At 42.3% G+C, this 11,925-nt stretch overlaps 2 protein-coding genes across 2 annotated transcripts; both read left to right on the forward strand.

Moving 5' to 3' along the window:
- Positions 1–262: 262 nt before the first annotated feature.
- Positions 263–1,501, forward strand: LOC107058759 (uncharacterized). Its single transcript, XM_015304871.1, has 3 exons — positions 263–389; positions 458–1,129; positions 1,179–1,501. The coding sequence occupies exons 1-3, from the start codon at positions 263–265 to the stop codon at positions 1,499–1,501; spliced, it is 1,122 nt and encodes a 373-aa protein (XP_015160357.1).
- A 3,129-nt stretch (positions 1,502–4,630) lies between these two features.
- On the forward strand, positions 4,631–7,446 carry LOC107058760 (uncharacterized). Its single transcript, XM_015304872.1, has 5 exons — positions 4,631–5,087; positions 5,171–5,258; positions 5,358–5,418; positions 7,137–7,202; positions 7,309–7,446. Exons 1-5 carry the CDS (start codon positions 4,631–4,633, stop codon positions 7,444–7,446), a joined length of 810 nt encoding a protein of 269 aa, XP_015160358.1.
- The last annotated feature ends 4,479 nt before the right edge of the window (positions 7,447–11,925 follow it).

Consider the following 11,925-nt stretch of genomic DNA (forward strand, 5'->3'; position numbering starts at 1 on the left):
ATTTCAGAGAACTATTCGAAAAATGGTTAATGCACAAGAACTGGAGGCTCAGAGGCACAGACTGGGCTAAGAAGCTGAAATTGATGCTGCAAGGAATGTCCAGCAAACTGCTGGAATCAATCAACCTAGGCAAGGTATCCAGCAAAATGCTGGAATCAATTAGCCTAGGGCAGTGGATGATAACAGAGGGGTGGAATGATTAATCCCTCCCCAACGCCAACCGATAGATCCAAGGGATAGAACTCACCATCCTGCTCACATGATGTGTGAAGAAGATGATGCTGACTTGGATGGAGCTGGAGCCACTGGAGCTGTAGTATTGCCTGCACTACCTCCAGGTGTTAAGTTCACAATCACCAGCACTATGATTCAATTGTTGAACCTAAAAGGTATGTTTAGGGGTGCAGCTGGTGATGATGTGAATCAGCATCTGATGAACTTTGTGGGAATCTATAAGTCACAAGAGATTCCTGGAGTGAGCCAAACAACGATGAGATTGAGGTTGTTTCCACTGTCTCTTACTGGAAGGCAACTAACTGGTTGAATGAGATGCCAGACGACTCTATCAGAACATGGACTGAGCTAAAGGAAGCTTTCCTAGAACGATTCTTCCCAGAATCAAAAGAGTTGCAGATGAAGGACCAGATAAGTACACACAAGCAACTACCAGAAGAAGCAATGCATGACACTTGGTGGATATTCATCCAAAAGCTGATGAAATGTCCTAACCATGATCTTACTGAGAGGCATCTGAAACAAGCTTTCTATAGATCTTTAAACTATGTTACTAAACCTGTTGTTGATGTAGTTTGTGGAGGTTCATTCATGAGAAAGCCATTCTTAGAGAGCATGCAACTGTTAGATGAAATGTCAAAGAACAACAGGGCTTGGTACACTAGAGATGCAGAGGTAGAAGAGCTTGGTTATACAATAAAGCGTTCAGCTGAACAGAGGAAGAGAGAAGAAGAAAGGGACCAAGACATGGCACATATGTGGACACAAAGATATCTGCTCATAAAGCACATCGTAGCCAAGTCTGAAAAGGTAAATGCTGTGGGACAACAAAACAGGTATGAGGATCAGGATATTGACCTTGATGAGGAAGTTAACTACTTGGGGAACCAAGGAGGTTTTCGGAATTATAACTGGAAATTAGGGTTACAATTTTGGAAATGCAGGTCGAAACTATGCTAGGGATGGTCAGTATGATAGGCCAGCAAATAGAGATCAGGGAAACTGGCAGAAAAGAGATGGGTATAGGAATGATCGCAGTGGTGTTTATGTACCCCCAGGTAATAGAGATCGGGCAAGTGGTAGTTCCAGCGAGTCTAAGCTGGAAGACATGATGGCTAAGGTACTCCAGAAAGTTGAATCAACTAATGCAGGGGTAAAAGAAATGAGAGGTGATTTCTCGAGCATGAGTCAGTTGGTGGACTCTCACACCACCTCCATTAAACAAATTGAGCAGCAGTTGGGGAAACTCTTAACCTCACTGAATTAGAGGAAGAATGGGTCACTACCAAGTGACACCATCCAAAATCCTAAGAAGGACCGGCACTGCATGTCCATCGCCACCAGGAGTGGTAAAGTTCTTACTGACTCTATTCCTGTAGGTACCAAATATAAACAAGTCTTGGAGAAAGCTAGCAGAGAGGAGGATGAAATTGTATAGGTAGATGATTTGGAGGATACTCAACCTAAAAGAGAAAGAGGTCGAGGAAAACATGCCTTTATAGCATATTCCCAGACCACCTCCTCCTTTCCCTCAAAGGCTCTAAAAGAAAGCTGAAGATGGGAAGTTTACAAAGTTCATCACCATGCTGAAACAACTTTCAGTAAACATACCACTGGTGGAAGCCTTGGAGCAGATGCCAGGATATGCCAAGTTCATGAAAGACTTGGTTACCAAGAACAGAGCTGTAAGTATTGATTTCTCTATGGATATTCATCATTGCAGCTCCATAGCTACCAGATCGCTGGTTCAGAAGAAGGAATATCCAGATGCATTCACTATCCCATGAACCATTGGGTCAATCAAGTTTGCAAAAGCTTTGTGTGATCTAGGAGACAACATCAACTTGATGCCATTACCCATCTATAACAAATTAGGATCGGGAGTTCCAAAACCCACAACAATGAGATTGATGATGGTTGATAAGTTAGTAAAATGGCCTGTGAGAATCTTATGTGATGTACTTGTAAAGGTGGACACCTTTATCTTTCTAGCTAATTTCATGATCTTGGATTGCGAAATGGAATTTGAGGTTCCCATCATTTTGGGAAGACCCTTTTTGGCCATAGGAAGAGCTTTGGTGGATGTTGAGAGAGGAGAGTTGAAGTTCAGACTCAACACGGATGAGGTAAAGTTCAATATTTGCAGGTCAATGAAACAACCACAAAATATGAATGTAGTATCTGCAATAGAGGTGGTTACTGATGAAGAAATGAGAGTACCCATTGAAGAGAGGATGGCTGTTGAAACATTAGCTGCAGTGCTGATGAACTTCGAAGCTGATTTCAGGTCAGATTATGTAGAGACTGTGAATGCCTTGCAGGGTATGGGAGCACACTCGTATGCTCTAAAGAAATTGGACCTGGAATTGAAAAACAAGCCAAGCCCTCCAGCAAAACCATCCATCGAGGAGTCACTGGTGCTGGAACTGAAACAGTTACCCAGTCACCTCAGGTATGTATTTTTGGGTACTAATAACACTTTACCTGTGATCTTGGCTTCCAATTTAAATGAAGAGCAGGTGCATGAGGTGATCAAGGTGTTTAAAAGGTACAAAAGGGCCATTGGGTGGACCATTGCTGATATAATTGGAATACCTCCGGGTATATGCACCCACAAAATTCATCTTGAGGAGGATTGCAGCCCAAGCATTGAACACTAGCGAAGGCTAAACCCACCTATGCAAGAGGTGGTTAAGAAAGAGATAATGAAGTGGTTAGATGCTGGGGTAGTCTATCCCATTTCGGATAGTCACTGGGTCAGTCTAGTGCAATGTGTGCCCAAAAAGGGCAGTATGACTGTGGTGGGAAATGCTAAAAATGAGTTAGTCCTACAGAGACCAGTCACTGGATGGCGAGTGTGTATGGACTACAAGAAGTTGAACAAGTGGACTTTGAGGGATCACTTCCCCATGCCTTTCATGGACCAGATGCTTAATAGGTTGGCAGGTAAAGGGTGGTACTGTTTCTTAGATGGATATTTTGGCTACAATCAGATATCAATTGCTCCTGAAGATCAAGAAAAAACCACTTTCACATGTCCTTATGGCACCTTTGCGTTTATACGCATGCCATTTGGACTATGTAATGCACCAACAACTTTCCAAAGGTGTATGATGTCCATCTTCTCAGACATGGTTGAGGATACTCTAGAGGTATTTATGGATGATTTCTCTGTAGTAGGTGATATTTTTGATGACTATTTGTTCAATCTTTGCAGGGCTTTACAGAGATGTGAGGAGGCCAACCTAGTGCTGAATTGGGAGAAGTGCCATTTCATGGTAAAGAAGGGCATAGTCCTAGGAAACAAAGTATCACAGAAGGGGATAGAGGTCGATAAGGCCAAGATTGAGGTGATTGAAACGTTACCTCCGCTAATCTGTGTGAAGGGTGTTAGAAGCTTTCTAGGCCACGCTGGGTTCTATAGGCGTTTCATCAAGGAATTCTCCAAAATTGCACACCCCATGTGCAAGATTTTGGAGAAGGATGTGAAATTTGTTTTTGATGAGGCATGTCTCAAAACATTTGAGTGCCCAAAGGAAAAGCTGATTTTAGCTCCAGTGATCATTGGCCCAGACTGGGCGGATCCATTTGAGGTAATGTGTGGTGCTAGTGGGACTGCATTAGGAGTTGTGTTGGGGTAGAAGCGCAACAAGATGGTTCATCCGATTTACTATGCTAGTAAGTCGCTGAATGGGGCACAACGAAACTACACAGTCACTGAGCAGGAACTATTGGCGGTGGTGTATGAGTTTGAAAAGTACAGAGCGTACTTGCTGGGCACTAAGGTGATAATTCATAGAGACCATGCTGCTCTGAGATACCTCATGGCAAAGAAAGATGCCAAGCCAAGGCTGATCCGATGGTTGCTGCTTCTCCAAGAGTTTGACTTTGAAGTGAAGGATATGAGAGGATATGAGAACCAGGTAGCTGATCACCTGTCCAGGTTGGAGGCTGCAAAGAAGGAAGAGCTAGAGCTTGAAATAGATGATACATTCCCGGATGAGCAGGTATTAGCTGCAACTCTTGACCTTATCCCTTGGTTTGCTGATTATGCTAATTTTCATGTTAGTGATGTAATGCCTGAAGGACTAACATTTAAACAAAGAAAGAGGTTCATGCATGATTTAGGTAAGTATTTCTGGGACAAACCACATTTGTATAGGATTTGCGCTGATAACATCATCAGGCGGTGCATTCCTGAAGCTGAGATGCTGCATATTTTGGAGGCCTATCACTCATCTCCAGTAGGTAGTCATCATGGAGGTACTCGAACATCCCACAAGATACTTCAGTGTGAGTACTACTGCCCATAATTCATCAAGATGCAGTGGACCAAGTAAGGAGTTGTGATGTGTGCCAGCGGCAATGAGCCATCTCTAGGCGCCATGAGTTACCCATGACACCTATTTTAGAGGTAGAGTTGTTTGATGTGCGGGGCATTGATTTCATGGGCCTATTTGTGAGTTCCTATGGACAGAACTATATATTAGTTGCAGTGGACTATGTTTCCAAATGGGTTGAGGCCATTGCTTTACCTGAGAATGATGGCAAGAGTGTAGCTGGATTCCTAAAGAAGAATATTTTCTCAAGGTTTGGCACACCCAGAGCCATTATCAGCGATGGTGGTTCTCATTTCTGCAACAAGGTGTTTAGTGCTCTTTTGACCAAGTATGGGCTTAAACAACACAAGGTTTCTACACCTTATCACCCACAGACCAGTGGACAAGTAGAGGTTTCCAACAGGGAAATCAAGGCAATCTTGGCAAAAACAGTAAATGCCAACAGGACAGATTGGGCACGGAAGCTAGATGATGCTCTATGGGCATATCAGACAGCTTTCAAGACACCTATTGGTATGTCTCCATATCAATTGGTGTTTGGAAAGGCATGTCATTTGACGGTTAATCTTGAGCATAGAGCACTCTGGGCGTTGAAGAAGCTAAACCTCAGTTGGAGCGAACTGCAAACTTGAGGCTGGATCAGATCAATGAGATGGATGAGTTCCGTCTGAGAGCCTATGAGAGGTATGTACTGTATAAGGAGAGGATGAAACTATATCATGACAAGCATATTGAGAAAAAAAGCTTCACTCCTGGTGACTTGGTGTTACTCTTCAACTCCAGACTTTGTCTGTTTCCAGGAAAGCTGAGATCTAAATGGTCTGGACCTTTTAAGGTCACACAGGTGTTTTAATTGGTGCTATTGATCTGGAAAGTGATAAGGGCGAGAGGTTCAAAGCTAATGTCCAGCGAATCAAGGCATAATTGGGTGTTCCTGAGGATGTGAAGATTGTAGAGGAATATAAACTTGATGAAGTCTGAGTAATTAAGTAACTTGCGTCGCGCCACGACGTTAAATTGTGCGCTGCTTGGGAGGCAACCTAAGATGTAATTGTACTAGGTATTTTACCTTTTTCCTTATTTTTCTTTGTTTTTATAGAGTCACTGTGTGCTGATGTGTGCAGGAGAGAATAGGTGGAAAAATGCAGTAACTACTGCAGACTGAACTTCACGGACAGTCTCACGGACCATGGTGCCCTTCACGGGCATTTTCACGATCCATCTACTTGATGACCAACCTAAGAAAGCTACTGGAAATTGCAAAAAAAAGGGATCATGGAAGGGTTCACGGTCCATCAGAGCTTGTACAAACCGTTTAGCCTCTCGTGAACCTCAAGTATGAATTATAGTTTCTGAGCCAAGGTCACTGAAAGGTTCACAGACCATGGTGCCCTTCACGGGCATCTTCATGGTCCGTGGCCTGCCTCAGGTAAGTCTCCTAAGTTATAATCACGGAAAGGTTCACGGACTGTGATGCCCTTCACGGGCATCTTCACGGTCTGCAATCTATTACCTAGTACCACCCGTATCCGACCCGACCTGTGCATGACCTAAATTGAGATTAAATGTTTATCAGTTCATCAAGAACCGAAGGTCAATTTTTTCTCTCCTTTGTTCTTCCTGTAAAGGTTAGAAACGAGTTCCATCATCAATCTATCCTAAATCCACCTGAGAATCATAACCCTAAGTTCGAAAGTTGATCAACTGATCCTAATCAAGTTTATCTTCCTCTGTTTGAACGAAAACCCTCATTATTTTCAAGTATGTAAATTCTTAATGTGTTGCAAATTTGATCTTGTATAAAATAGGTTTGTTTTGCTCAACATTAATCAAAATTAGTACACTAGTTTTGTTCTAAATTGATACTGCATTGTGTGGGTTAAATCAAATTAGGCGTTGGCTATATTTTTTTTTGTTTGTTCTAGTTATTCTTGTATGAATGTATGATAATGGGGGGGGGGTTGAATTTGTTGGTGGCCGAGTTGTTTGTGAATTTTGTTTTAGTTAATTAAATTGATTACGAAGTAGGTTGATTCTTATGTTGTAGATTGGCATAAAATGGGTGTTGGTGCTGAAAACATTGGATTTTAGTGAATGAGAGAAGGAGACGACTGTAACACTGACCAAGTGTAAGACCACGATAGGTTTTACGGACCGTGGAATCCATCACGGGCTGTTAAACCAATCGTGGACCACACTTGAAGTCAAGCCACCACTCAGATTAAGTTCACGAGCAGTATCACGGTCCGTGAACATTACTTTGTCAAAAGTTGTGTGGCCCTTGTTGCATATTGATTCTTCCTGAAATCCATGAGGGGTTTCATGGACCGTACTTACCACGGCCCGTGCTACTCCCGTAGAGTCTACTTGGTGTTAAAAATTTTAATTTTTCTGTACTTCAGTTTTTGTTCATTTTTTTATTCCGTTTCCCTTCCCAATGATAGATTGGGTGGCGACATTCTTAAGGCAAGGCGTCACGATGATATTACACAATGGAAGTCTTAGTACCCGATAATGTGTCATATTGTTGTGTTGGATACAAATGAGTTTTGTATTTCTCAGGTACAATGGGTCCCAGAAGAAAGAATGCCACAAAACCTGCCTCCCCCACTGCTTCTCAATCAGAGGGTCATGACGCTCCGAAGCTACTAGTTCTGAGGTGCACATAAATTTTACACCTAAAGATCACTCACCTAGGGCTACTAGATCACTGATCAAAAGAGCTATCCTCCAGGACACACCTCCTCAGTCTGAAGAGGGAGGTGGTAGTTCTGATAACGGGGAGAACTCGGGAAGTCAATATGATGTTGCTGCTGGTAGCCAATCTGCTGATAACTCGAGGGGCAGTGCAGAGTCTGATAGCAGTTCTTAGGACGATACAAACACCTCTCCACCTATGGTGAATACAGAAGCTAAAACTAGAGTACGAGAGGAAGCGGCTACTATAGAGGATGATGAAGAGATCACCGATGATGATGTATGTGAAATCCCATGAACCTAATCCTGCACTGAGACCACAACTTATTGCCTGTTACCGTTCCATGTGGACTGTGAACTGTTCCGAAGAATTTTTCAACAATGGGATTGTGAACAAGACTGACAACTTCAAGAAGCGGGATATCATGCTTGAGACTAGAGTGGTGGTAGCTGACATTAAAGCATTCCCGGACATTTATCGGACGTTTCAATTTCATCAGTTTGATTGGATGGACAATGCACCTGGAGAATACTCTTACCATTTGACTAGAGAGTTTTACTCATCTTATGCAGCTACACTAATGAACTTTGCTGCAGAGACAGAGACTACTAAACGTGGACAGAGAGACAACCATTACCTGGGGTCCACTCAATTCTATTATAGTTCAGGGAAAAATAGTAAATATATCAGAGGACACTATTAACAGGATGTTGCATGGCCTCGAATACTCTGCACCGACTTCAGTTGACCTTTTCGAGGGCAAACATCATGAAGTCACTAGTGACGCTACTATGGAGATTCAGAGTTCTCGCGAGAAGGTGTTGCGTTGGATTGTAAAGAAAATTGCCATAGATGGGGAGAATGCAGTTTGGGTCACCACGATGCCAACACTGATTCCAAAATCTTCGTTATCATTTCCAGCCAAGGTGTGATGGGCTATTGTGCGTGCCCAATTGAGACCTACAGGAAATGACAACACCTTGTCTCCTTCTTTAGCATATTTGGTATCTTGCCTCATGGCTGGTTACCCGGTCAATGTGGGGCACATCATAGCTACTGAGATGAGAAACAGGGCATTGAATGAGAAAGCTGGGTTTCCATTTCCCTGTCTGATAGGGAAATTGTGTAGACAAGCGGATATTCTCCCAATCAAGCTGATTGACAGATGGCGTGACACATTCAGACTCATCCAGGTTTCAAAAATCAAGGATGTCGCGAACTATCGCTGTGGCGCGAAGTTTGCAGCTGTGGGCACTTTAGCTGTTGTTCCACATGTCCCACTTGATATTCCACAGGCAGACAAAGGCCCAGAGTAGGGAAAGTCATCCCAGCCTTCCATAGAGGCACCACCACCACCAGCTTCTGCCTCCCAGGGTTCAGGTACCTATGTCACCATTCCTATGTTTTTTCTTGAGAAATTGGTTGCAGATCAGCGCCAAACCAGGACATTGGCAGACTAGATTGTAATTCAGATGCCCTAGCTAATAGAGACGAATGTGTTAGCTACGAAAAAAAAGATCTATGATGAGATGCGGAAGGAGCTGGCTGTCTTAAAAGATAGAATGGATGGGTTGGAGAACCTTGTCCAAGATCAATTCTAGGCTGCCGGGTCAGTAGAAACTGAAGAGTTCAAATCACAGATGGCCGAGATGAGAACTTAGATTGCTAAACTGGCTGAAAAGCCAGTACAGGTACCCACCCCGATAAAGCCAGACTCTTTAATGCAAATGCTAACTCAAGCACCCTCTACTCAATCAATTGATAATCTTTGGGGAAAAATCCCTAAAAAAAATTCGGTAAAAGGAAACAAAAAGCTGAAGAATCGGAAGAAGAGTTACCTACTGACCTTTCCAAAGAGGAAAGAAGGCAGGAAAAGAAAGCCCGCAAGGCATCAAGGAAGGTAGAAAGAGAAAAAGCAGCCCGTGAGCAATAACAACGAGATGATGTGTTAGCTGGAGCTTCTGGTAGTGGAGCACCGGCCCCGACAAGTGAGGACCAACCTGATCAGGTACCGAGTTCTAAGAGTGCACCCATTGATAAGGTTGCCAATGCTGATCCGAAGATCGACGCCTAGAGCGCCACAAGTATGACCCCTTCTCATAGCCTTGTGTGTTTTATTGTTCTTTATCAACTTTGAGGGCAAAGCCCTTTTTATTTGGGGAGGGGGGTGGTGAGCAACTTGCCATAACTGTTAAAAACTGGATGTTGTCTCTATGTATGATTGTTTTTGGGTGTTTTGTGTGTTGAGCTGTGCAACAACTAGGCTATAAAAAATGAGGACTTGAATCTGAGTTTGACTGTTAGGATCTTTAGATGACATCTTAGATACTGATATGTTGAACATGGCTAGTCTGACCAATTAATTGGTGAACCAAGAAACTGAAAAATGCAGTCCTATGTAGTGTGTGTGAGTTTTGATTGAAGCCTAACACTAGGAGCAGAAACTAGAACTTGCCTAAGTTGTCTTGATTGAATTTGAGAATAACTGGATAGGAAAGGATCAGTAGGCCATTTTTGTTAAACCAGTAAAAAGCCAAAAATAAAAGAACCAAATGAAAAGCTTATCACTTGAATCCAATTTGAGCCTTAAATAAGTCTTTGTTCTTACTCAACACATACCATATCCTTGGGTCTCCGAAGGTACATATCACAACTCAGGCCAAAAGCCTAAGTTGAAGGTGATTGCAATCCGAACAGAAAGAAAAAGGGAAAAAGAAGGTTCAACCAGTGAGCTAAGTGCATATCAAAATTGCATAAAAAACGAAGAGAAGAGACAGAAAAAAAACAAAACAAAAAGGAAAAGAAAAAGAAAATAATAGCTTCTGGGTAGTGTTGAAATAAAGAAAAAGAGGGAATCACTCAGAAAAGAGTTATGTGAAAACGAAACTTTGGAAAACCAAGGGACTAGTCACTCACAAAATCAAATATCCATTCCCTTTCCCTGAGCCTATGTTAAAAGCCAATAAAGTCCTACAGTGATCCTATTCTGGGTGTTTGAAAGATAGAGCGTAGAAAGCGAAGGCAAGCCTATGGTAGTTTGTTGTTAGTGTTAGAAGTTCTTTGAGAGAGTGACTGTAGTACTCAGTCCCAACTCTTATGAGCGAGGGACTTCTTTGTTGTGAGGACATAGTGATTACATATAGAAGTAGATTGTGTGAGAGGATAATTCACAGGCATAAGCATGAATGACATTGAGTAATGAGATGTCATATATTGATCCTTACATGTTAGATTCAGGATTTTGGATACAATTGTTGTTTAAAAAGGCTGCTGCATAGTTTCAAAAGTTTTTGAACATTTTGAGGACTGAATGTGTTGTTGTATCATCACTTGAGGACAAGTAATGGTTCTAAGTTGAGGGTGTTGATGTGCCGCGAAATCTTGGCACATTTGATGCTTAAAAACGAGGAACTAATACTAGAATTAAGTGTATTTTTGTATATTTGATATGTTTGTTAATGGTGTAGGCAGAATCTGGCGTGTGTAGAAAAGTGGAAAAAGAAGCAGAGAATAATGATGATGACTAAGTGAAGTTCACTGCCAACTTCACGGACACAACCTTCATAATGGTCTGTGGTTGAGCCCATGAAACTGAACCAGTGTGAAGGCCTGAGAGGAGCTGAAAGTGGAATGAACAAGTGAAGACCACGGCCAACTTCACGGGCCATGGTCCTCATTACGGACCGTGGTCGTGATCGTGATGCTGAACTAGAGAAGAGGTTAAAAGAAGTTGTTAAGTGATCGGGTCAAGTTAAAGTCACGGGAACCTTTACAGGCCGTGAAGGTCATTATGGACCGTGGTACCCGTCGTGATGATGAACTAGTGGATGGACTTTGAAGAGTTGAAATTAGGATCGGATAAGTAAAGACCACGGCCAACTTCACGGGTCGTGGTCCCTAATGACAGTCCATGGTCTCATTCGTGATGCAAGTTCTAGTGATCAAGTTTAAAGAGAAAATTTTGGGGAGTTTCCAAGGGAAGATCATGGAGGGATTCACGGTCCGTGAAGCCCTCTACGAGCCGTAGAAGTGGTCGTAGAGCCACCCAACATTTCAGTCCTAGTTCAACTAGGACTCATTTTAAACATTCTATTTTGAATTACTTTAAGGCGTTTTGGGAATATTATTCATTATCTTAAGTTTTACGAAGGAAAACACTATATCATTATGAGATTTTGGATTTTGGATTTCGAAGATTAGTATCAGTTGAAGCTCGGATTTGGATTATCAGATTATCAAATTTGTAACGACCCGAGAGCACTCCCTAGTCGTTACCAGCGTATTCGACCTCGAAGAGGTCTTATACAAGCCCTTAGCATTCATCATAACATGTATCATAGAATAAAATCACGGAAAATTTAAAACTTTTACTTTGGAAGTTCAACTTCACTTCATACATGAAAAATAGAATCTAACTTCGTCACAATGCACCATCTAGACATAGAAGTATCGAAAAATGGGACTTAGCCCTTACATCAATAAGAAGTCTTGAAAATAGGAAGTACAACAATGTCTTTCAACATAAGCAAAGAACTAAACATAGAAGCTAGATCATAGGGTCTTGTCCTCGGACTTGAGGACTCACCAACTTGGGGAAGCAACTCCAAGTGTCTTGAGAAGTAAGCTTGAATCCTCAACGGCCCGAACCTAAAT

This window comes from Solanum tuberosum, unplaced genomic scaffold, assembly GCF_000226075.1.
Source record: "Solanum tuberosum cultivar DM 1-3 516 R44 unplaced genomic scaffold, SolTub_3.0 scf00638, whole genome shotgun sequence".
NCBI classification, from domain to species: Eukaryota; Viridiplantae; Streptophyta; class Magnoliopsida; order Solanales; family Solanaceae; genus Solanum; species Solanum tuberosum.

Coding starts and splice junctions, on each gene's coding strand:
- LOC107058760 (XM_015304872.1), top strand. CDS start 4,631: ATGACACCTATTTTAGAGGTAGAGTTGTTTGATGTGCGGGGCATTGAT. Junction 5,088..5,170: donor AGCTTTCAAGACACCTATTG/GTATGTCTCCAT, acceptor TGGGCGTTGAAG/AAGCTAAACCTCAGTTGGAG. Junction 5,419..7,136: donor GACCTTTTAAGGTCACACAG/GTGTTTTAATTG, acceptor TGTATTTCTCAG/GTACAATGGGTCCCAGAAGA.
- LOC107058759 (XM_015304871.1), top strand. CDS start 263: ATGTGTGAAGAAGATGATGCTGACTTGGATGGAGCTGGAGCCACTGGA. Junction 390..457: donor TCAATTGTTGAACCTAAAAG/GTATGTTTAGGG, acceptor GGAATCTATAAG/TCACAAGAGATTCCTGGAGT. Junction 1,130..1,178: donor CTACTTGGGGAACCAAGGAG/GTTTTCGGAATT, acceptor TTGGAAATGCAG/GTCGAAACTATGCTAGGGAT.